We start from the raw sequence: 22011 nt of genomic DNA, 5'->3' as shown, positions 1-22011 counted from the left end.
CCCCCCCCTCCCTTCTCTTAGTTGTTGTTGCCGTTCCTCCTCCTCCTCCTTTCTATATGTACATGCATATATACGGCGTACATGTACGGCGTAATGACCGTTTATTCTCCTCGATCAAGGGATCTGCCATGTACGACCTAGTCGACCCTGTGCAGGTATTTACTCCGTACGGATGACTTGTAAGCTGTATCTGTAGGTATCACATTGTAGGCTCTTGCGAGTACGAGTACGAGTGGGTACATGATGTATTATCTACATGTGTGTGTTGTATGTATGTGTGTGTGTGCGTGTGTGTGTATATGTCTATTGCCTGTATTAACTCGTCCTCTCCAACCTGCACGTGTTTCTTGGCCAATCTTGGACGCATTACGAGAAGTGTATGGATGATTCTGTCTAGATGACGATGTTTGATGACGACGTTTGATGACGATGTGAAGGAGCATGAATTAGCATGAAGGATCACTCGATATTACGCATTGTATGTATATATACCTCTCCTCTTTATTTCTTTTTTTTTCCCCCTCAAACGGCGACAACCCTACTCAATATTGCCATGACCACTGTAGCGCATGCAGCTGCTACTATTGGCATCTGTAACAGACATAAGATCCGTACACTCTGTCCACTCTGTCCACTCTGTCCACTGAGCACCTGTGGCATCAGTTACGGCGTGATACCCGTCATGGTGTTGCGGGCAATATTGCCGTCGGGCATCAATCATCCCAAGGAACATGGAGTTCTCGCCGTGCGTCGCAATTTGCTCTTCCTAGACCTTGACAGTCTCGAATGCAATGATACTTGCTGATTGACCACTGCTATGCGTTTGTGATGTTGCTTATAGATACTCGCACACACACGTGTATGTAATCTGTAATCTGTCCCGTAGTACCGTGCATGCATGTGACGGATACATGATCGAGTTTGCCAACTCTCTGAACGCGTTCTTTCCATCGAAGATGTCGGTGACGGATCGCCACAGAGGACGATACGTATCTCGTGAGAGACCGGGCAATGGGATCGAGGCGTGGGCATCGACGTATACCTGCCCTGTCTGTTCCTGGTTGATGTCCTCTCTGCTCCGTGACATCGATAGACCGGATACATGTATGATTACGTCGCATCACCACGAGCAGCAGGTCATGGTCCCACCCCCCCCCCTCTCTCTCTCTCTCTCTCTCCCTCCCTCCCCTCGGCCCCCTGGCAGGCTAGCGATACCCAACCTGTACTTGCAATGCTCGTGATCTTCCTCTCACCTGCACGTCGCAAATGCTGCCCGCGCTGCTCCTGGCCAGTCCTCGCGGACGTGGTCGGGAATGGCAACGATACGAGTAGAGATCCCCGGCCAGGTACCAACGTGCCAAGGCTGGCTGCTGCTACGATATTGCTTGCCATCACTGCTAGACTCTTTTGATCTGTACATGTAATGACAATACTCGGCAGTGACATGATAACTAGCATTGAACCCTGATTTGTCTGCACTCCTACTACTCATCTCGTCTCTCACTACAGATTACACTGCCCATTTTCGCGAAACCCCGAACATTGTATGTGGTATCTTTTTTTTCGTCGGCCGATCTCCACCCCCGATCTGTCGTTATGTGTGTACAGGCAGGAGCCCCATGTGTCATGTAGCCCGATGTCCCTGTCATCGTTTACTAGCAGATCTTTTCTCTCTCTCTCTCTCTCTCTCTCTCTCTCTCACTCTCTTCCTCTCCTCCCTCTACAAGTCCTCCCGGGGCAGTCCGTGAGTATAATAGTATCGATGCTACGGCCAATACAGGGCGACGCCGCAACGGGCAGACACGACACCACAGTCCCACAATATAGAATAATACATGCAGTCTTGTATACGTCGTAAGACGCTCGGTCCCTACCCCTCCCCCCCTTCCCCAGCTTGTCCTCTTTTTTTTTTTTTCCCCTAATGAAAAAGAAAACAAGTACGTATATATATATATATATATATATATATATTCTTGTACTACCAATGGGAGGATTGCATAGATATCATGCTAGTCTTCGTAGATATTCGTCCCGTTAACAGTTCTCTTGTGTTACTACCGGAGAAGGAGAACACAATCTTTTGACGACGATGTTATGCTGTACAATCGCTGACAACCCCCCTGTTATAACCGACGTTCTTCATTCTGTCATCTCATCTCTTTGACTTATGGCGCAAGGCTCCTTCCTCTTCCTCCTCCTCTTCTTCTTCTTCTTCTTCATTTCTGAGTGAGCGAGAGAGAGAGAAAAGAGAGGAAAAAGTTGGCAAACATTCCATACGTGTAGAGCGATACCTCACCAGTTGACAAGTGACTGCTGATCTCTCACTTATACCGAGAAAACCACAATTCTCAGCGAGGAAAGAAGGGCAGATACAAGCCACAGGAAGAAGTAGGAATGGCACATGGAGAAGCCGAGATGCTAGTGTCCGTCCGTCTCCGGCCGACCGACTCTGCACTCGTAGTACTCGTGGACGATATTACTTATGTGCAGATCACTCCGTATCGCTTAGCATGAATAGCTATTTAGTATGAGTAGCAATAGTATTGTTTACCATCAGTACCTACAACCCTCCACTTTCAAACAACCCATCTCCGCTCTTCCCGTATTAATCTCCGGGGTCATGGCGAGTCTGGTCTACTCGTCTATATTACTCGAGTCCTTGTGTGCCTCATTTGGAGCCCCCCCCTCCCACCCTCCCACCTTCTTACCCTGTTACCCTGTTACCCTGTCAATTACGACGTTACTCCGTACTCTAACTCTGTACGCAACTGAGAAACAAAAAGAGACATGCATTACCATGAGTTTTTTTTTTCTTTGTAATCCTCTTGTGATTCTTTCTAATTCGTTTAATTTTTGCTTTTACTTTTCCACGACGTGATAATCCTGCTGCTGCCCAACCTGTCATGAGCGGGTGTGGGTTCCTTTTCTTGTTTTGGGGGGGGCGCTTCTGTCGTCGTCGCAATCCGCAATCCTCGAGGAGGTTGGGGGGGGGGGGGGGGGGGGGAGAAGGGAGAGGGGAAGGGAGGGTCGCAAGGCGGCTTACAACATGCTTGGCAACTAATACCAGTCATGAAGAAGAAGGAGAAGGAAATGCATCGACATTTCCCAAAGGGTAAAACAGAAAGGAGAAGCACAGAAATCCTCTGCCGTTGTCACATCCGCTCACTCACACAAGACACGTGTCGTCCCATGTCAACATCTGCAACGTTGACGGAAATTTTCCATCGTTGCAGAGGCGACATTGCAATGTGATGAACACCACTATCATCTACAGCATATCACTGCTACGACTACAACCTCGCTACGAGTATCAGTACCTAGAGGCTGGAGATGTCGTCAACGATCCTCCCTCTCTTTGAAGAAGGAGAAGCGTTCGCCGGCGGAGGAAGGAGGGAGAGAGTAGGAGGAGAAAGAAGGAAGAGACCTGGCCGCAGATCAAGAGGCCCGCCCGCCGCGGCTATGCAGGGCCCAAAACAGCAGACGCCGTGTCCTGAGCCAACCTACATCCGGCATGGCACGGAAGGGGAGGGGGAGATGGATTCAGAGCAGAATCGTCCATCTCGCAGCTTTCCCTCCCGCTCCCACGTTGTATATATCTATCCGTACCGTATTGCAATCTGTCGTCACGATTCATACTGCATGTATGATTACTCCGTACCTGCGAGCAACACCGGCCATCTCTCGCGCCTTCAGAAGAGAGCCAGAGATTGGAAGCATGATTGTCATCATCAGCATTCAAACTATGGTGGCGATTGCCCTCCCTCGCTCGTTTTACTCTTCTACTCTTGTAATCTGTACTGAATGTGCCATCCATCCGCGTCCCACCAACAGACAGACGACACCCACTTCCCCCTCCCAACCCCTGTCCCGCAAAACTTGTCATCAGCTGGCCCTGTACGACCTGCATGTACTCGCTCCATACGTTGGTGCATGCAGTATTAATTCTGCTACTACTATCTTCCTGACCGACACTAAGAACCCATCCAACTACCATGTCAAATGTCACCTTGTAATGTTTGTGTGTGTGCGTGTGTGCGTGTGTGTGCGTGTGTGTGTGCGTGTGTGTGCGTGTGTGTGCGTGTGTGTGTGTGTGCGCGGATGTATGACGGAAATGCTCCATACTAGAAAGAAATTTTGCAATTTTTTTTTTAAAAAAAAAGAATAGAAAAATAAAAAAGATTGCTGGTGCAAATACTCAATACTCCGTAGATTTGAGGGGAGGGGGGTTAATCAATATCACGATAGACAAGATGGTCCAGACCTGGTCAGACCCTTGCTCTTCTGTGTACGAGTATGATACCTCCCGGGCTATCGAATATGTCTATTCGTATCGAGTATTGAATAATGTTCTGTACGTGACCACAGATTACACAGTTTTACTGCTCTTCGCTCTAAGCCTTGGCTCCCTGGAATAATACAGAATAATATATCAGAAATTGTCTCCGTATCAATCACTCTAATTACATTCTCCCGACCCTAGAGGTAGATCATCACAAGACATGTCCGTATCGGCCTTACCGGCCCGTAAACTACGAGCATCATCACTAGCCAGCTACTAAGGAGCATTAAATGGTGTTAGATTAATTTTTGCCAGGGTCCATGGGGGTGACAAGTCATAGTTCGCGTATCGAGAGAGCGCCCGTCGCAGCCGTTCATGAGTAATAAAAGACTTTTTTTTTCTTTTTTCCCCTCGTCATCCATGTATGTACAAGCAGTTCAACTGAATACCACGAATACCACGAAAACTCCCGTTCGTCTGTATAGACCAATCATGTGCGGTATCGTGTGTGGAAGGGAAGGGAAAGGGAGCGGATCACGTCCTTGCTGCTTCTCTGGGTAGAAGGCTACTGACCCTCCCCTCGACTGCCTGATATTGTCATCTCTCTTCTTCTTGTTCTTTCTTGCCGTTCGCTTCAACCGGAATACGAGTAGATACTTCATAGGATCGGATCCAGTCACTTCATCGCTTGACAATCGTAACTGCATTGTGCCACTCCTGGTTAGCCAAGGTCCTTTCTCTCTCTCTCTCTCTCTCTCTCTCTCTCTTTCTCCGATAACCACGCTAACAGTGTTGCGCCGTCAAATAGGAAGGAAAAGAAAGCAGACACGGTCGACGAGGCCGCATAGGAACAGGGGGAGAGCATATGCTCTGCAACCAGCGTCCGACCAGGGTGAGAAAAGAGGAGAGGATCGGTCGGCTGGATTGCTCTCACGACCAGAAGTACGACCTGGTCCCGTGCCGATCTTCGCTTTTTCTTTTTCTCCGTCCTCTCCCGCATTCGCATTTCTCCACACCCCGCAGCTCGCTGAGGCGCCAGTCGGGGCGCCAGTCGGCCGAACGGCAAATCTCTCCCGAGAAAGAGGAGGAGAGAGGATTCAAGAGAGGAAACAGGATGCGATATGTAGAGGTTTTGAGCAGCAGACAACAGCAGCAGTGATGATAACCACAATAACAAACGGCGCCCGTGGTGGTAACAATCATACGATGTAATGTGCAAAAGGGGAGAAAACTTACCAACGTCCTCGTCGGCCAACTCGTGGCTCAATCCGACCTTCTGCGGCTGGTGCTTGACGGACTTTCCATATACGATGGCCGTCTTGAACTGTTCCACAATGGTTTTGTGAATGGAATTGCACTGTTTCGTGTCAGTCTTCCCTTTTCTTGCATTTTCTCTTCTCTCCAAATCCCCTCACAATCATCCTTCTCCTTGGTCGTCTTCCGCTCAGAGAGAAGTAGAGAGACAAGAGAGGGATCCCGGAACAGGAGATAACCTACAAAGTCCTCGACGGTGCTTCGGTTTGACCTGAGCACAACAGGAGACGAGTAGTCCGGTTGCCTGCCCTTGGGCTTGGTGTAGATGCGCTTGAGGTTGAGCTTGTCCCATATGGCCTCCATGAGCTCATCAATGTTCCAGCCCTGCTCAGAGCTGATGGGGACGGCGTGGGGGATGCGGTACAGCAGGTCGAGCTCCTCGATGCTGATGGCGTCGATCTTGTTGAGAACGTAGACGACGGGGATGTAGCTGCGGCTGCGCGCCTCGATGACGTCAATAATGTCGTCGACCGTGGCGTCGCACCGGATACTGATGTCGGCCGAGTTGATGCGATACTCGTTCATGACCGCCTTGATCTCGCCGTGGTCAATGTTGGTCAGCGGCACCGTATTGGTGATGTTGAGCCCGCCCTTGTCCTTCTTCTTGAACGTGATGTTGGGCGGCTCCTTGTTCATGCGGATCCCGAAGCCCTCGAGCTCGGACTCGATGACACGCTTGTCCGTCAGGGGCTTGTTGACGTCCAGCACGATGCAGATCAGGTGGCACGTCTTGGCCACGGCAATGACCTGTCGTCCACGTCCCCGACCGTCCTTGGCACCTTCGATGATACCGGGAAGATCGATGATCTGAAGGGGGGCGCCTGCATCAACGCGTCAGCTTCATTTCTTCTCTTTCTCTTTTCTCCTCCTCCTCCTTCTTGTCCCGCACTGCAGGAAAAAGGAAGACCCACCGTTGTACGTGACCTGTCCAGGAACAGACGTCAACGTCGTGAATTCGTACGCCGCCGCCTCAGAGTGCTGCCCCGTAATCTTGCTCATGAGCGTACTCTTTCCCACGGACGGGAAGCCAATGAACCCGATACTCGCCACACCCGTCCTGGCCACGTCGAATCCCGCGCCGCCACCACCACCACTACTCGTCGGGGTGAGGAGCTCCCTCTTGAGCTTTGACAGCTTGGCCTTGAGTTGACCCAGATGGAAGGACGTGTTCTTGTTCTTCTGGGTCCTGGCCATCTATACATACACACACAGGGTCAGATATTCATTTCGTCGTGTGCGTAGGGTGATGGGGGAGACAAGAGAGACAAGAGTGCCTTTTGGGTAGACGTACCTCCTCCTCAATCTGCTTGATCTATATATTTCGAGGGAAAAAAAACAGTTAGTCAAGGTTCTCTTCTGTACTTCTTCCCCTCCTATCCAGAGAAAGTCCAACAAACCTTTTCTACCGTTGTGGACATGATGGGCAACTATTACGGCCGAGGCCGGTTTCTCTCCAAAGTGTGGTGAAATTCGTAGACAGGTCTCTTGGCCGGACCTTTCCCGGGTCCGTACACTTCGTCTCAGATTCGCCGCCGTCGTCGTCGCCGTCGTCGTCGCTTCGTTCCTCGGCGTTGTTCGCTCGTTCTGCCGTACTTGGTTCTTGTGTATGGTGGTGGGGGACGTGGGTTTGAGTCGTCCTCCTTCTCAATTTTTGGTGGGGTCAATTTTTAATCCGTGATCCGCCCAATGACCTCACCGAGTGCGACGCATCTTGAAAAAAATATTACTAACACAGCCACCGCCCACAAAAATGAAATACACACGCACATATGTCGTACGCACTTCTTCAAGGCATCCATTGACAGCCAAAACTCCCACGCCACCCATAACGTCTACACAATAAACGAAGGAACACAAGGGCGGATAGAAGGGGGGGGGGGAACGCTACAAAAAAAAAAGTATATGCTGCACGTTACTCGTCTACTCCATGGCAGTCCCTCTCCTTCCACAGACTCCGCAGTCATATATCCCATCACAGAAAAGAAAAAGAAAAGAATAGGTCCACTCCGTATGTATATAGCCGCACTTCCCTTCTCGAGGGAGAGGGGGTATAATGGACAAAGTAAAATATGTATTACATCGTCTGTCCGTTGCAAATGCGTGTAGTACCAGGGACCCGTCGTCATCAGGTAAAGGGTATGAGGCATGAGTCGCAAAGTTGATGCCGATTGAAAAAAAAAAAAAGAAAACATAAAAAAAAGAAGGAAACATAGAAAAGAGTGGGAGAGGGGGGGTGATGGGAAACGTTCAATGTCCAGTGTCCACCAGATCATGGACTTCGAGAGGCGGTAGCATCCGGGCCGTCAAGGCCGTTGAGTAGGCTTCCGTTAGCTCCGGTCTTGCTCTTATCAGTAGCATCGCCAGTGCCTTTGATGGAGGCAACCCCTGAATGGTCCGCACCGTCGTGCGTCGTCTCTGAAGAGCCGTCATTGCCCCTGGGTGTGTCGGCAGAGTGGCTGGGCGGTGGCGACTGTACGCCGTTGACCGGCGACTGCCCCCCGTGGCCTTTGACCAGATGTCCCAGGCCTTGTTCCATACAGATCCTGGCGTAGTCCGGGTCGTCGGGGAATACCTGCAGCAGTCCGCGCCGGGGCACCCGCCTCTCGGGGAAGGGCGTCTTGCTAGTGACGGCCGGTACTGGCTTGTCCTCGTCAACCATGACCCCGTTGACGTAGTACTTGTTCCGGGGCCCGAAGACGCCTCCAAATCGGTTGGCGTCGGGATCTTGCTTCCACTTCTGCTTCGTCTTGAACGTCTTCAGCTCATGGTCTTCCTGTGCGAGCTCGCGGTACATGATGGCCAGCTGGACATTTCGCAGGTGGGGGATGTTGGGGACCGTGTATAAAAAGTCCGACGCCTTGACGAAGAACAGATCCATGTTGAAAAACCTCTCCCGAGCTGCCACCACGAGAGCCTGGTGCGCCTCTGGGGCCAGGCCCCTCGAACCTGATCTTCCCGGGCCATAGTACCCGGGAAGTTGGCAGCCGATTTCCCACAGGTCCGGGTCCGTCAGGGTATAGAGACGTGACTCTACCCTCCAAAGAGAAGCCTTCGCAAGATGTGAGGCCGGTACACGCTCCCAGTCGGTATCTGCAGATTGTCCGTCAGTCTTTGTCCTCTAGCTCCCTCAAAGCGGTGGTGCGTCGGTCATAGCTTACATCGGGTTAGGTTCAGGTCCTTTTCACCCAAGATAAGCGCCACGTGGGCGTTGAGAACCCACAGTTCCCGTCCTTCGGGTGTGCCCGTCGCCTCGGGTCGCATCGTGTCGTATCGAGCGCCTTGTAGAAGCCTCAGCTTCTTGGCGTAGGCCGGGTCCTTGGGGTTCGGGCACGTGTCGAGCCATCGGAGTAGCGGCGGCAGCTTGTCCAGGCGAGCCTGTTCCTGTTCCTCGCGGATGCGCCGCTGTTCTGCCTCCCTCGCTGCCCGCTTCCGCTCCATCTCTTCGCGGTGTGCACGTTCACGCCTCTCACGCTCTTTGCGCTCTTCCTCCTCCCGCTTGCGACGCGCCTCTTCAGCAGCCTCGCGCTCCTTGCGGTGTCTCTCCTCCTCTTCTTCGCGACGCTTTCGTTCTTCCTCCTCCTTGGCGCGCTTCTCCTCCTCACGACGCTTCCTTTCTTTCTCTTCGCGTTGCGCCTTCTCCTCAGCCTCTTGGCGCGCCTTGACATCTGCAAGACGCTTCTTCTCTTGCTCCTCCTCCCGTCTCACACGTTCGGCTTCTTCCCGGCGCTTCTTTTCCGCTTCACGTTCTTCCTCCTCCTTCTCTTCTCTTCTCTTCTTAGCCGCAGCTTCTTCCTCCTTCGCCTTCCTAGCGGCATCCTCCTCACGCTTCCTCTTCTCGTTCTCCGCACGCTTGCGCTCCTTCTCCTTTTCTTTCAATGCCTCATCGTCCGCCTTGGAAGCCTCTGACGGCTTCTTCTTTGAAGCACGGTCGCCGCCTTGCTCGGGCACATCTGCGGTAGGGCTCGGGCCCTTCGAGTGGCCGGCGTCGGGCATCTCGACATCGGCATCCTCCGATTTGATACGAACAGCAGAATCACCTCCTGAAGTCTTCTTCGGCTTGTTGGCCTCCGAAATGGGCTTGACTGTAGATTTGCCATGGCCATCGACATCAGATGTCGGCTTGCGAGAGCTGCCCGCTGGTGATGGCAGGTGCTTTCGACGTTTCTCGCCATCGTCGCCCTCGACGCGACGTCGCTTGATGGGAGCTCCGCCGTCCTCCTTGTCGCCATTGTGGGGCCGATCGGAATTGAGGCTTGTGCGATGACGCTTCCCTGACGAATCACCCGAAGCGTTCTCTCTGCCCTCCTCCTTCCGAAGACTCTTGGCCCTGTCCGCACGCTTCTCCGACACTTTTTCCCTGTCTGACAAAGCATCCTGTTTTGGTTCCCGTGGGCTTGCTGGTTCCTTGTTGGCTGAAGTGGCAGATGTGACACTAGATCGCCGCTGTTTCTCCCGCTCTCCTCGGAGCTCACCTTTAGACACGAGCTTCCGCCTAGGCTTGACCGTCTCCCCTTCAGAAGAAGCCGCAACCTCGGAATCGGTTCGCTTCGTCTTGGGGTGTTTATGGGGCACTGCAGGGGAATCTTCACGGTCGGGCGTGTTGACCGAGACCTTGTCGTCCTTTCTCGGTCGTGCGGTCGCGCCCTTGTCGTCTCCTGGGCGAGATTGCGAGTCGGAGTTGCGCTTCTCCTTGGGGCTAGGGAGCTTAGACATCTTCTTGCGCGACTCGCTATCTCGCGAGGGGCTTCTAGGATCTCGTTTGTGCAGACGGTTGTCCCCAGCCACGTCTCTCCTGGCGCGTTTCTCTTCCCTTTCGTGATCACGTCGTCCGGGGGATTTCGCTTTCGGCTTTCGGGAGGATTTGTATGCGTCGTATGCGTCCTTGAGCTTTTGCTCCTCGTCTCTCCAGTTTGTGCCTTGTCGACGCTTCGCAATCTCGTAGTATGTTTCGCCCTTGTAGCGTCTCGTAGGGTCGACAGATTGCTGTTCGAGTAGAAGCTCCAAAACCTTGATATTTTCCTGGCCAATGGCGGCGAGAATCGGAGTTGCAAACTCGGTTGGCTGGGAGGCAATAGGCTCAGGGTCAGGGTTTGCGCCGCCGAGCCCCAACAGCAGCTGGATGACCAAATCGTGACCGCCACGTGCAGCAGCAACCATAGGCTCGGCATCCTGGCAACTTCCCTTGACCTGTAATATCCGGGCGACCATCTCTTCATCGCCCCGGCCCGCGGCCTGAAGCAGGGTCCTGTCGTCGAGGGGTTGGTAGAGCAGGTCATTCCTGGTCTTGGTGGCGCGGACAGTCCCGCTTCTCCGGCCACTAGCCATGACAGTAGCCGGGGAATGGCGCGGGCTGTCCGGAGCTTCCTGATTGTCGAGATAGTAATTTCGGTCTTCGGATGTCTTGGTACGACCTCCAAATCGCTTCTTTGCCTCCAACAGAACAGTGCGTATTTCGTCTGCGTTATCGGTTTCCTCCGTGACTCTGTCGATGGGCTCTTCGCCGTTCACATTGGCTTTGCGGGGGTTCACGCCAGCTTCCACAAGAAGCTTCACGACGCCCAGGTGGCCATTGTCGACGGCATCAAGGAGTGGCGTATCCTTGTCGTAGTTGACACAGTCGATATTGCAGCCGGCCTCGATGAGCAACTTGACGATATCCTCGCAACCGTTAATTGCGGCAATTTGAAGCGGCGTGTTACCGGCGTAGTCGGCCACGTTCAGATCTTCGGGTCGATCGCGAAGTCGTTTCTTGGTACCCTCGAACTCACCACGGGCACAGGCTCGAGCCAGGAGAGTCTGCCCATGCGCGTCAAGGTGCTTCTTGTGCGAAGGTACCTTGGCTGGCGACGCACTGGATTCGCCGGCGGCAGAGGCAGCCAAGCTCTTGGCCTTGGTGTTCCGAGGGTGTGGGCTACTGCCGGCTGAGGAATCGTCGGAATGGTAGTCGGTTGGTTGCAGGGGGGGTGGTACACGTCTCCTCTTAGAGGAAGGTCCGTTTAAAGAGGTCATCTGAGTCGAGTTGCTCCGTCGGTGGACGCGATGGGGAGACGTCGATCGGTCCCGGACATCATGCTGGGGTTTGGACATGCTAGACCTGCGTTCTCGAGACAATCTTCCGTCGTCAACACTGACACTGGCAGTACGCTTGCGGCGCGCCCTGTTGGAGGGCTGTTCATCGTCCGAGTCGGAGCCAGGCCTTGGAGCCTTGCGCTTGTGGGGTAGCAGTCGCTCTTTCGACTTGAACTTTTCGCTTAGTGTCGTCTTCGGGTGCCTCTCGCCATCGGAGTGGGACGAGCGGCTGCTGAAGGAGCGTCGGCGATGGCGGCTCCGGGTGGGCGAGGTACGCGTTGAGTTCGCAGTGCCAGCAGCGGGTTCGTCCTTGGAACCAGCAGCTCCATCCTTGTCAGAGTCCGAGGCCCGGACCTTGCTTGAGTCGTGAGGGTGGCTACCGGAAAGGAGCTTGCGGTTCTTGCTGGAAGAGTTGTCATGCCCTGCAGCAGAGTCAGAGGCGGGCTTGGTACGACCCTTGGGGGCCTCAGCGTCCCCATCACTCCTGTCCTCCTGTCTCACTTTCCGAACCTTGGAAGGCGAGTGACCGTCTTTTCCGGGCAGAACTATCGTCTCGGCATCGGAATCAAGATCGCCGGGAGCATCTAAGGAATCCCTTCGGAGTTGCTGAGCCCTGTCGGGCGATCCAGAGCCTACAGCCGGGGTGACGCGAGGTGATTTGGCTTCTGGTGTCGGTTGGCGCTCAGGCCGAGGTGACGCACCAGCAGGCCTTGTCTGGTCGGACTCAGCAGCATTGCGCGCATCCATGTCACTTTATCTGGAAGAGACACAGGCGACTGGCAACATCCTGGACATGGAGCGAGGCGGGTGGGAGCGAGCAAAGGCAGGAGGCGAGCCAAGACGATCGCGGCGAAATAGCAACGGAACAAGGTAAATGGATGGAACTGAGGCCGGGGTCGTCGAAGGGTGCGGGAGCTGCAAATAAAAGATCGTGGAGATGAGCCTCGTGGTCGCAAAATGACGAGATCAATAACAGTCAATCCTCCAAGGAGGACGGCTGCTCACCGTGGAGTAGCGGGTTCAAGCTCAAGGTACAAGTGTAGACAAAGATGGGGCGGGAATGCGGCAGCAATGTTTCGGGTTCCAGTCGAGAAAGAGAACAGATAAAATATATAGAACAAGGTACGATGATACACAATCAAGATGTACTCTGATAAGGCCCAAGTACCGGGTAAAGAGCCGATTGTAGCGGTGGGAATAGATGAAGCTGTCGATATGGCTTTGTTGGCTAGGACGGGTGAGTCTGGGTGGTGGTGGAGTGGGAAGGTTACAGTTCGACTGGCACGAGTCTTCTGCAAACGGGGGACTCAGCCAAAAATCTGATCGCCACCAGAGAGTAGCGAATGATTGGCTGTATTTGTTGACTCAGCACCGCTGGTAGTCGGGCAACTCCACTTCGAAGCCCCTCCTGCCTCCTTTTGCACCTTTTACTCGTAATACAATTAATTACCATCATTTCAGTACGAGAAGGTGCGGCAGTACTTGTACTCGTACTTGCCGTAACAATACGAGCAATAGTGTTCTGCTAGTAATACTACCTGTGGTGGCAGTATGGGTACAAAGAGATACTCAAAGGTACCTGCAACGCACCTTATAAAGCGGCGAAGTACGGAGTAACGTAACGTACAGTATTAGTACCCGTGGTGTATCCTGCAAGGACGCACCTTCGTCTGCTCGAAACCACAACGCGCCTCTGCACAAGACGATCAATAATGAATGCATCCACGCCTTTTGTTCTTGTCATTGTGAATAACCACTCCTTCAAACTGTCTTGGTAATACCACCAGCGGACTCGGCGGAGCGTTGTGGACCTCGATATCCGAGGTATCACTTTGTTCCGTGCAGGATCAGTAACCAATGATGTGCTACCAAGACCACGCTGTAGTATCGTGTGCGTGCCGAGTTCCTCTATGGGCCACAATAACAAAAGAGGTAGCGAAGCGGAGCAGGGTTAATGCCGGTTGAGTGTTGCAGACATGACCAGGCATACTACGCACACAAAGTCGCGCCTCCAAAATTGCAGTACTGCTTGCTTGCAATACTATTATTACATTGCCTATATTAAGAATGCTCAAATCACTCATTACCTCATCACCATCAGCAGACATGCCGAGCTTTCTTCTCCTTCTCGTTCTTCCATGTCCTTTTTCCGATAAATGTGGATCGGCTTCTTTTTTTTGGTGGTGGCACGAGTACCGGCAGTGTGGCCCTCCCAAGAGCTGCTGTCTTGACACGCCGTTGAGGGTGGAAAGCTCCGGAGCTCTGTACGCCACGAAAACGTATCGTGCTTCACACTGCACGTACGACGTAACTGTGAGTGTCCCGTATCGCCTTGGGTATATCCTTGTGAACTATTCACACCAGGACCCCGTCCAGTGTATTCCAGAAGAGGTCGTCCGACCATCAACACAACCGCGTCTTGCCTCCCTTCGGCACACTACGCTGCAGCTGGAGATTTTTGGAGATGGGGTATTTGAGGCACATGTGATATTCGGCATCTTTGGGCATCCACTATTGAACTCTTCATCGTAGACTTATCCCAACACGTATGATGTAAGCCATTTCTAGGAGAGCAAAGCGATGGCTCTCTTGACATCGTATCCGGGCCATCAGGTGGGGTTTGCTACGGTGACGCAAAGCAAATGCTTGAGCACTCCTTCATTTTTGTTTTTCGCACGTGACATATATCGACGTCAATTCGAACCGCCAATTAATCAGGCACATATAATACTTCTTACCCGTGCAACCAACCATCCTCCATCAACGTGCGCACACGTGTGTTACTACATCGATTCACCTCACCCTCCTTCTAGCAGGCCGTAATGTCCAGACCTGCAACCGTTCAGTTACCTACGTCACTGGAGCACGCCAGAGTCAGAGGCCTCCCCCCGGCCTTGTTCTACATCCCGGACTTTATCAGTGAAGAAGAGGAAAGGATTCTCCTGGACAAGGTGCGCGCGGCCGTTCTCTGCTATCCCATGGGACGACACTCTAGGGCCGTTCCGCTAACATACATCTAGGTAGCAGCTGTGCCGAGACCAAGATGGAAACATCTGACCCATCGAAGACTGCAAGCCTGGCCATCGGAGCTGGTGCAGAACCGTCTCCTCGACTCCCCGCTACCTACATGGTTAGAGGACCCTGTCATTACGCGGCTTAGATCGATACCGGTGTCGGATGACGCCTCGACGACACACCTATTTGAGGACAGCCCCCACGGCCGGCCGAACCACGTCCTCATCAACGAGTACTCTCCCGGTGTAGGAATCATGCCGCATAAGTTGAGTATTGACACTTCCTACGAGAGACGGGACGGATGAGAGAGACAACGGCACGAAAGTGGTGGAAAATGGTAGAACAAACAAAGCTCATAAACTTCGTAGGACGGCGCCGCGTACTGGCCAGTCGTATGCACAGTCAGCCTGGGAGCCAGCCTGTGCCTCAACCTATACCGCAGCAAGGAAGACGGTGCCATGGAACCGGAGCCGGCCTGGAGAATCCTTCAAGAGCCTCGTAGTCTACTCATCACCACCCAGGATCTCTACACCGATTACCTGCACGGCATTTCCGACGCCGACGAGGATACCGGTCTGGGTCAAGATGCCATCGTCAACTGGTCCCTGCTACGCTCACCCGAGACCTTTGCCAACGGACGCAACGTGCGAGAGACACGCACCAGCCTAACATATCGAGACGTTCTCAAGGTGTCCAAAGTCGGAGACAAACTGGGGCTGTTTCGCCGGCGCTGAGATGTATCGCAGGGCAGGAACATGTGCTAATATAGGCTTCTGCACCAAATGCAACACAAAAAAGACAAGAAACAGCTAAAAGATGGGAGGAATCATGCTCCATCTTCCAGCCACCTTATCCGCACCAAACTTCTGCCCATACCACTTGTTTGTGCCGTGGGCCGTAGTCCCAAGGTTAACAACCACGAAGACGAGGCCAAGAAAGACTGTCCGGTTGACAAGAAACGTGTCCGGGGGTGCCGTCGCCACAGACAGACCAAGGTAGATAAGACACTCGCTGGTGTAGTGTGGGCAGATGATGTACCTGAACCAACCCTCGTTCGGGAGAGTGTACTTCCTGAGGCCGGCAAGGTATTTATGGCACTGATTCTGCGTGACATAGCCGACGGTATACAGTCCCAGAGCGAGGACGAGGGAGATGAGAGACGGAAAGGTGAAGGCCACGTCTCCTTTTCCGTTCCACGAGTCGAGAATGGCACCTGTATTGATCAGTTTCCGGCTTATATGGAAAGAAGAGGGAAAGAAACAGTCCTTACCTGACCCCTGTATCCAGACCGACAAGCCCATGTCAGCGTAAAAGACGAGCCCGACAAGCCAGTGGATACTAGACATGGGCGATGAGCCCGCCTTGGTGACCACCAAACTCTCATACAGCCTCCTCGTCCCCTGGAGTGCCATGAGCCCCCAGCCTAGATACACCTGAGCCATGCTGGTGGAAGCCATTCGGTTATCGTTGATCTGTTCCATAACAAGCCACTCCATGACGCTCCCCCGCACCAGAAACTGCCATGCCCAAAAGACAGACGACGCAACCGACAGCAGGTAGAAATGCAGGAACCACGAGTGGGGTACCTCCATGTACTCGAGTATCCTGGGTAGGAGACCTCGTTCCTGGGTCTGTTTCTCCTCCTCACTAGAAGAGCCGCCATGCAACTTTTGCCCCCGTGCCCCGTAGTCTAGTAGTGCGCTTCGTACGTCGCTGGGAAGGAGCTTGATTCCAATGATGGCCACTGACGCAAAAACGTAGTAAGCTTCGCATGCCTGTGCTGGGGTGAAACATATGAGACGACCCAAGGAATTTTGAGCGTTTTCTTCCATGATACAAGTGCCGTTGTTGTCGTTGTTGTCGTTGCTAGCTATCGTGTGGTTTTATGCGATGGTGTTGTCTGTGATTGTCACTTTTTATGGTGATGTTCTGACAAAAATGTCGTGGGGGTTAATTGATTAGTTGTGAGATATTCATACCCTACAGATCGCACTTGATTGTATCTGCCGTTTTCTGTTCATGTACAATATGAACAGTAATAATTGGCGTAGAAGTCACCACAATGACGATGAAAGAATGGCTCCTATAATTTGCGAAGCTCATATTTATGTTTGATTTCTCTTTTCGAGCGCGATATGTCCTATCATTAAAAAACCCAATACTAAACCCTCCCCGACTCATAACTCAGCAAGTTATGACGAACCCAAAATATTGACCACATAGGCTTGTAAATTTGGTAGTATGGAGCAAGAAACGGCAACTTTTATAATATCACTCTCTCAATCTGGTTGCCTCCATTTCCCAGCAGAGGGAGATTATACTACTGAGCTCTAGAGTACAACCGCCGCCGCCTCCAAGTGAAAAACACGCATTTCCTAAAACGCCAAATGCCATCGCAGTCTTCATCTTCCTTCGTGCAGTGTTCGTTTCCTCAATTTGTTCGTTTCCTCAATTGAGGCGGAACCCACTTGTCAGCTGCACCGGAGGGTGTCAGATTCTCCCTAGGAGCCGGAGATGCTTTCCGTTCACCGTCACCGCGGTTTGACCCTCCACGCTCAATGGCGGCACCGCCGCGAGGCTCGTACCTCCTGGGGGGAGGGGCATCACGGGGCGGGGCGTCACTGCTGGCGCCGCCACGACCGGCAGCCTTGGCCGCCTCACGCTCACGCCAGTTGGGCTTGTTACCTGAAAGAGCGAGTCTCGGCGCACCAGAGGGACGGTCGCTGGAGCCTGTGCGCTCCATGGCCACAGGAGGAGGAGGGCCCTCGCCGCTCCCCCTTCCGGACGCCTCGCGCCACTTGCCAGCGCCAAAAATGGGGGGCTTGCGACCTTCGGGCGTGTTGCCGCGTTCCGGTGTCGAGGCCGCCAGCTTCTCAGCCTTGCGGCGTGCCAGTGCCTCCTCCTCGCGACGCTGCTGCAGGGCGGCCTTCTCGAGCATCTCCTGCCTCTCCTTGTCGCGTTGCTCCTTGAGCTTGGCCATCTCTGCCTTCTTGGCCTCCTCGCGCACGCGCTGCTCTTCTTTCTCACGCGCGGCACGCTCTTCAGCCTCGCGAAGCTCGCGTTCTCTCTCTTCGGCCTCGCGCTTCTCGCGGATCTTGCGCTCGCGGAACTCCTTCTTGCGGAGGGCGATTTGCTTCTCCAGCTCACGCTCAGCATCGCGCCTGCGCTTCTCAAATTCATCACGACGACGTTCATACAGAGAGGAGCGGTACTCTTCGTACATGGGAACCAAACGGCTAAGACGGTGCTTGAGCTCGACGCTCTCCTTGTGCTTCTCTTCAGAGTCCTGGAGAGTCTTGGCCTTGACCTTCTCGTAGATGGCACGATCCTCCTCAATCTGCCTCTCGTAGTCGGCATTCAGCTTCTTGACCTCCTCCTTGCGGTAGGCACGCTCAAGGTGGTCAATGCGCTTCCCAGTGATGCGGAGGCGCTCATTGACGTCGTTCTTCTCACGCTCAAGCTGGGCAAGCTTCATAGCACGAATGCGGTTCGAGTCCAGATTGTCCAGATCTTCGAGGTCGATATCGAGAGCTTTGTCGTTGATCTTGAGGTCGGCGATTTGCTTCTTGAGCTCCTCCTTGCGGACGCGGTCGTGCTCGGCCTTGATACGCTTCTCCTCACGCTCCTTCTGCTCAGCAGCGAGGCGACGGTCCTCAGCCTCCTGCAGAGCCTGCTCGCGAAGGCGCTTCTGGCGGGCGTTCTCCTGCTCTTTCTTGGCCTGGAGCTCGGAAGCCTCCTCCTTGCGCTTTTGGATGATGTCCTTGCGGCCAACGGTCTCAAGGTGCTCCTCCTCGGCGCCAGCTTTGGCGCGGGCCAGAGCAGCGCTGCGAGCCGCCAGACGGGCCTTGTTAAACTCAGGGTCAATGTAGTGGCAGGTGGTGTACAGGCTGCGCGTCAGGCGAGTGAGCTGAGAGCGAATAATCTCGGAGGGCGTGCTCTGGAGGCGTTGGACGGTGCCGGTCTCAGACTCGGCAGAGCCAGAGCCAGAGCCGGCGTGGCCAGCCTTGGCGGAGGAAAAGACATCGTTGTCAAAGCTGAGGACGCCAGTGGCGTGGTCCATGCGGACGGAGAGGTCACCCTTCTTGTTGCCGTTCATGATGAACTTCTCAATGGTGCTCCTGGTGACCTGGTACGGCTCAGGGAACTGGGCGAGGCTCTCGACGAAGCTCAGGTCAACTGTCTCGTAAACCTGGGACAACTGCTGGAAGAGGCGAGTGAGAATGACCTGCTGCAGGGGCTGGATGTAGCGCTCCATCTCGGAATCGGCACCGATCTTGGTGAGGATGGGTGAGATCTTCTTGCAGATGGATAGGGGGTGGAAGTCGACCTCGAGGATGTTGTAGAGGTCCCTGATCTCAGGGCGGGCCCTCTGGAGGAGTGACTTGGACAATGCATCCTTGAAGAGACGAGCGCGCGTCGGGGCCTGGTTCATGCCCAAAAGGTGAGTCAGACGCGAATTCTTGTTCTTCCTGGCCTCATCGAAGTCGACCATGGCGCCGCGCGAGCGCGAGGTGCTGATGACGGGGATGGCCAGGGCCGAGAGGAGCACGAACGAGGCGGCCTTTTGAAGGTCGGCATCCGATACCGGGGGGTTGTCGGACTTCTTGCTCTGGCCAGAGGCCACCATGGTGGCGGACTGGCGGAGCAGAGTATAGTATCGGGACCAAGCAGCGGCGTGGAAGAGGTAGTTCTCGCCGACGAGGAAGATGCGGGTGAGCTTCTCGTAGTAGTTTCCCATCATGATGTTTTTGGGGGGCCTCTTGCTGAGGTTGAGGAGGGTGTGAATGTCCTCGACGCTGCGGAAGGCCTCCTGCCAGAGTTCGAGCTCAACAGCAACATTGAGCTGCTGGAAGCGGGTCTCAAGGTGGCGCTGGAGGGTGTCGGGGTCGCTCAGGTTGATGGCGTGCATCTGCGACGAGTACTTGGCAGCAGTCTGGACATGGTTCCTCAGGAGCTCGCAGAGACGGCGGAACTCGGTTTTGCGGGTATACTTGAGGCAGAAGTCGAAGGCCTGCATGGCGGTGCTCTGATAAAGAATCTCCAAGCGGGCGTTGTTGCGCAGAATGTCGAGAACGGTGCGGTAGGCCTCCCAGAGGAACTTGAGCCAAGGGGTGACGATGGCACGGTCGGTACGGTCGCGGGACTGCTCGCCCGAGACAGTGGCTAGGAGGATAGACTCGGGGGTCTCCGTGGCCTCGAGATCCTCGATGTTGGAAGTGGCAGTGGCCTCGATGCTGGACTGGACCTCGTCGGCCTTCTGCTGGGCAGCGGTCACCTTCTCGACGGCTAGCTCGATAAACTTCTTGAGGACCAGCTGTACGTATCATTCTTCGGTTAGCAGTCAGTTCGAGAAAGGGGTTTTATTTGCCACGGGGCGTTGGAAAATAACCTACCTCGATGGTCGCGATGTTGGTGTTCTGTGAGATGTTCTTGTACTGGTACAAGGCATCCTTGGCAAGCTTTCCCTTCTTCTGCTCGACGGAGAGTTCGACGAGGAGGAGCATCACGGGCTCCAGCGAGGCGATAGGGACATTGCGGGATCGTTTGTTGGTGATGTGCTCGTGAAGCAGGGTGAGGGCGGCCGGAGCCTGGTTCACCCCGATGAGCTCGTGAGCTCGCTTCAGGACATTTTCGGGCTTCTGATGCGGCGGCGGAGGCTACAATGAAGAAAGGACATATCATCAGCGTTGAGTCCAAGAATTTTGACCCTAGCCAGGGAGGGGTAACAGGGACCGCCACAAAGAAGGGAAAAAAAAGAATCCCCTTCTCCCCCTTCTCTTCTGGCAGAAAAAAGGGAAAAACTAACCATGCTGGGCAAACTTCTCTGCGGATAAACCGAAACGCAGCAAGAAGTTGTAGCAGGCTATTATTGCGCCGTCGCGATGCCTGGGACGAGTGGATAAACTGACGGTCACTCGGTTGGTGAGACGAAGGCTGGCTCTGGCGATGAATTTTGCATTTTCGTGTGTGCACGCTACCTGGGCATCGCGGGGCTTCAAAAATCACGTGCGTGCTTACATCAGCTACGCAAGAGGGCTTATACTCCCGATCTTCCAACAGCCGACGGTGTAGGTTGATGCCAAAAAAAGAACAGATTTAATACCAGATTCAACATACGCAAGCTGATGAGTATTTTTCTTTAAATTTCGGATCGAATCACATTCAAGTGAAGGCTGACCAGCCCAACCGTAATACTGAAGCGGCAAAAGTAATACTTAGGAGGACTATTCTCAATTTAAAAGCATCACGTGACTACATCCTTGAGCTTCTTTGTGGAGTAGCCTGTGAGAGCTTCAAGATCGTCGCCCCGAACCCCGACCTGCCCTCTTGTCTTCCACACCTTCAGCCTCTGCAGAGGACAACCCACTCTCGGAGCAGATTTCTCCAACAAACGGGAAGCTCTTGCGGTGGATACAACTCCCGAACAAAATGGCCGACTCGCGTCGGCGATCTCGCTCAAGGTCGCCACCACGACGTGCACCCAAGGGCAGCGGCGGCTTTCGATGGAAGGACAGCGGCAGCGGCGGTAGCCGCTCCGACCGTCGCGATGGGGATCGTCGTGATCCCGATCGCCGACAAAGTTTTCGCAATCGCTCTCCCCCACGCAACCAGCGCGGATACGACCGAGATGACCGAAGGCGAGACGACCGCCACGATGATGACGGCCACCGTCTCCGGTCGCCACGCAGGGACCGCTCGGACAGGGACCGCCCGGACAGAGACCGCCCGGAGAAGAAGTCATCAGGCAAGGAAGATGGCGATAAGCCGCGCAACAAGGAGAAGAGCAAGAAGCCGGCATACGCCATGCCAACAGCTGGTCAGGAGATGATCATCGTCAATATCAATGATCGCCTAGGAACCAAATCGGCCATCCCCTGCCTGCCCTCCGACACGGTTGGCCAACTCAAGCTGATGGTGGCGGCGCGCATTGGACGCGAGCCCGGACAGATCATGCTCAAGAGGCAGGGCGAGCGGCCGTTCAAAGATATCATCACGCTTGAGGACTACGGCATCTCCAACGGAGTCCAGCTGGACCTCGAGGTCGACACTGGAGACTGAGAGGTGTCTTGCCGTTTTCGGAGCCGTCGCAGAGGAATCCCACCAGTCTCCGAGAATAACCGGATCAGGCCTGCCGTATCCTTGTCTTACCTACGCTCCTCTTTACTTGGCGAGCAATCGAGGAGGCCACCCTATGCGAAATGCACGACTGGCGGAAAGAAGTGTCCAGGAATCAACGGGTGGACTTCAATCAGCTGAATTTGGTGTTGTCGGAAAATGCTCTCAGCAACCATACCCTCTCAGCTAGTGGGTACATTCTATTGGAAGTGAGAAGA

The 22011-nt window shown here is 54.0% G+C and overlaps 6 protein-coding genes across 6 annotated transcripts; 2 read left to right on the top strand and 4 right to left on the bottom strand.

The window, feature by feature from the left end:
- Window positions 1-4876: 4876 nt before the first annotated feature.
- On the bottom strand, window positions 4877-6787 carry GMORB2_2183 (uncharacterized protein; the record flags this gene model as incomplete). The annotated part of the gene is made up of 4 exons (XM_035464163.1): window positions 4877-4911; window positions 5516-5678; window positions 5777-6414; window positions 6505-6787. The coding sequence occupies 4 exons, from the start codon at window positions 6785-6787 to the stop codon at window positions 4877-4879; spliced, it is 1119 nt and encodes a 372-aa protein (XP_035319873.1).
- Window positions 6788-7862: 1075 nt separating this feature from the next.
- Window positions 7863-12409, bottom strand: GMORB2_2182 (Ankyrin repeat; the record flags this gene model as incomplete). Its single annotated transcript, XM_035464162.1, has 2 exons — window positions 7863-8683; window positions 8779-12409. 2 exons carry the CDS (start codon window positions 12407-12409, stop codon window positions 7863-7865), a joined length of 4452 nt encoding a protein of 1483 aa, XP_035319872.1.
- Window positions 12410-14484: 2075 nt separating this feature from the next.
- Window positions 14485-15411, top strand: GMORB2_2181 (alkylated DNA repair protein alkB-like protein 6; the record flags this gene model as incomplete). The annotated part of the gene is made up of 3 exons (XM_035464161.1): window positions 14485-14613; window positions 14683-14922; window positions 15046-15411. The coding sequence occupies 3 exons, from the start codon at window positions 14485-14487 to the stop codon at window positions 15409-15411; spliced, it is 735 nt and encodes a 244-aa protein (XP_035319871.1).
- Window positions 15412-15486: 75 nt separating this feature from the next.
- On the bottom strand, window positions 15487-16119 carry GMORB2_2180 (3-oxo-5-alpha-steroid 4-dehydrogenase 3 / polyprenol reductase; the record flags this gene model as incomplete). The annotated part of the gene is made up of 2 exons (XM_035464160.1): window positions 15487-15890; window positions 15948-16119. 2 exons carry the CDS (start codon window positions 16117-16119, stop codon window positions 15487-15489), a joined length of 576 nt encoding a protein of 191 aa, XP_035319870.1.
- Window positions 16120-17108: 989 nt separating this feature from the next.
- GMORB2_2179 (translation initiation factor 3 subunit A) lies at window positions 17109-20334 on the bottom strand (the record flags this gene model as incomplete). Its single annotated transcript, XM_035464159.1, has 2 exons — window positions 17109-19991; window positions 20071-20334. Coding segments are annotated over 2 exons (3147 nt in total), but the record flags the coding sequence as incomplete, so codon positions are not given.
- Window positions 20335-21106: 772 nt separating this feature from the next.
- On the top strand, window positions 21107-21736 carry GMORB2_2178 (ubiquitin-like protein 5; the record flags this gene model as incomplete). Its single annotated transcript, XM_035464158.1, has 1 exon — window positions 21107-21736. One exon carries the CDS (start codon window positions 21107-21109, stop codon window positions 21734-21736), a length of 630 nt encoding a protein of 209 aa, XP_035319868.1.
- Between the last annotated feature and the right edge of the window lie 275 nt (window positions 21737-22011).

The sequence above is a fragment of the Geosmithia morbida genome (genome assembly GCF_012550715.1).
Source record: "Geosmithia morbida isolate 1262 chromosome Unknown scaffold_12, whole genome shotgun sequence".
In the NCBI taxonomy this organism is placed as follows: Eukaryota; Fungi; Ascomycota; class Sordariomycetes; order Hypocreales; family Bionectriaceae; genus Geosmithia; species Geosmithia morbida.
This window is presented reverse-complemented; position numbering and strand designations above follow the sequence as displayed.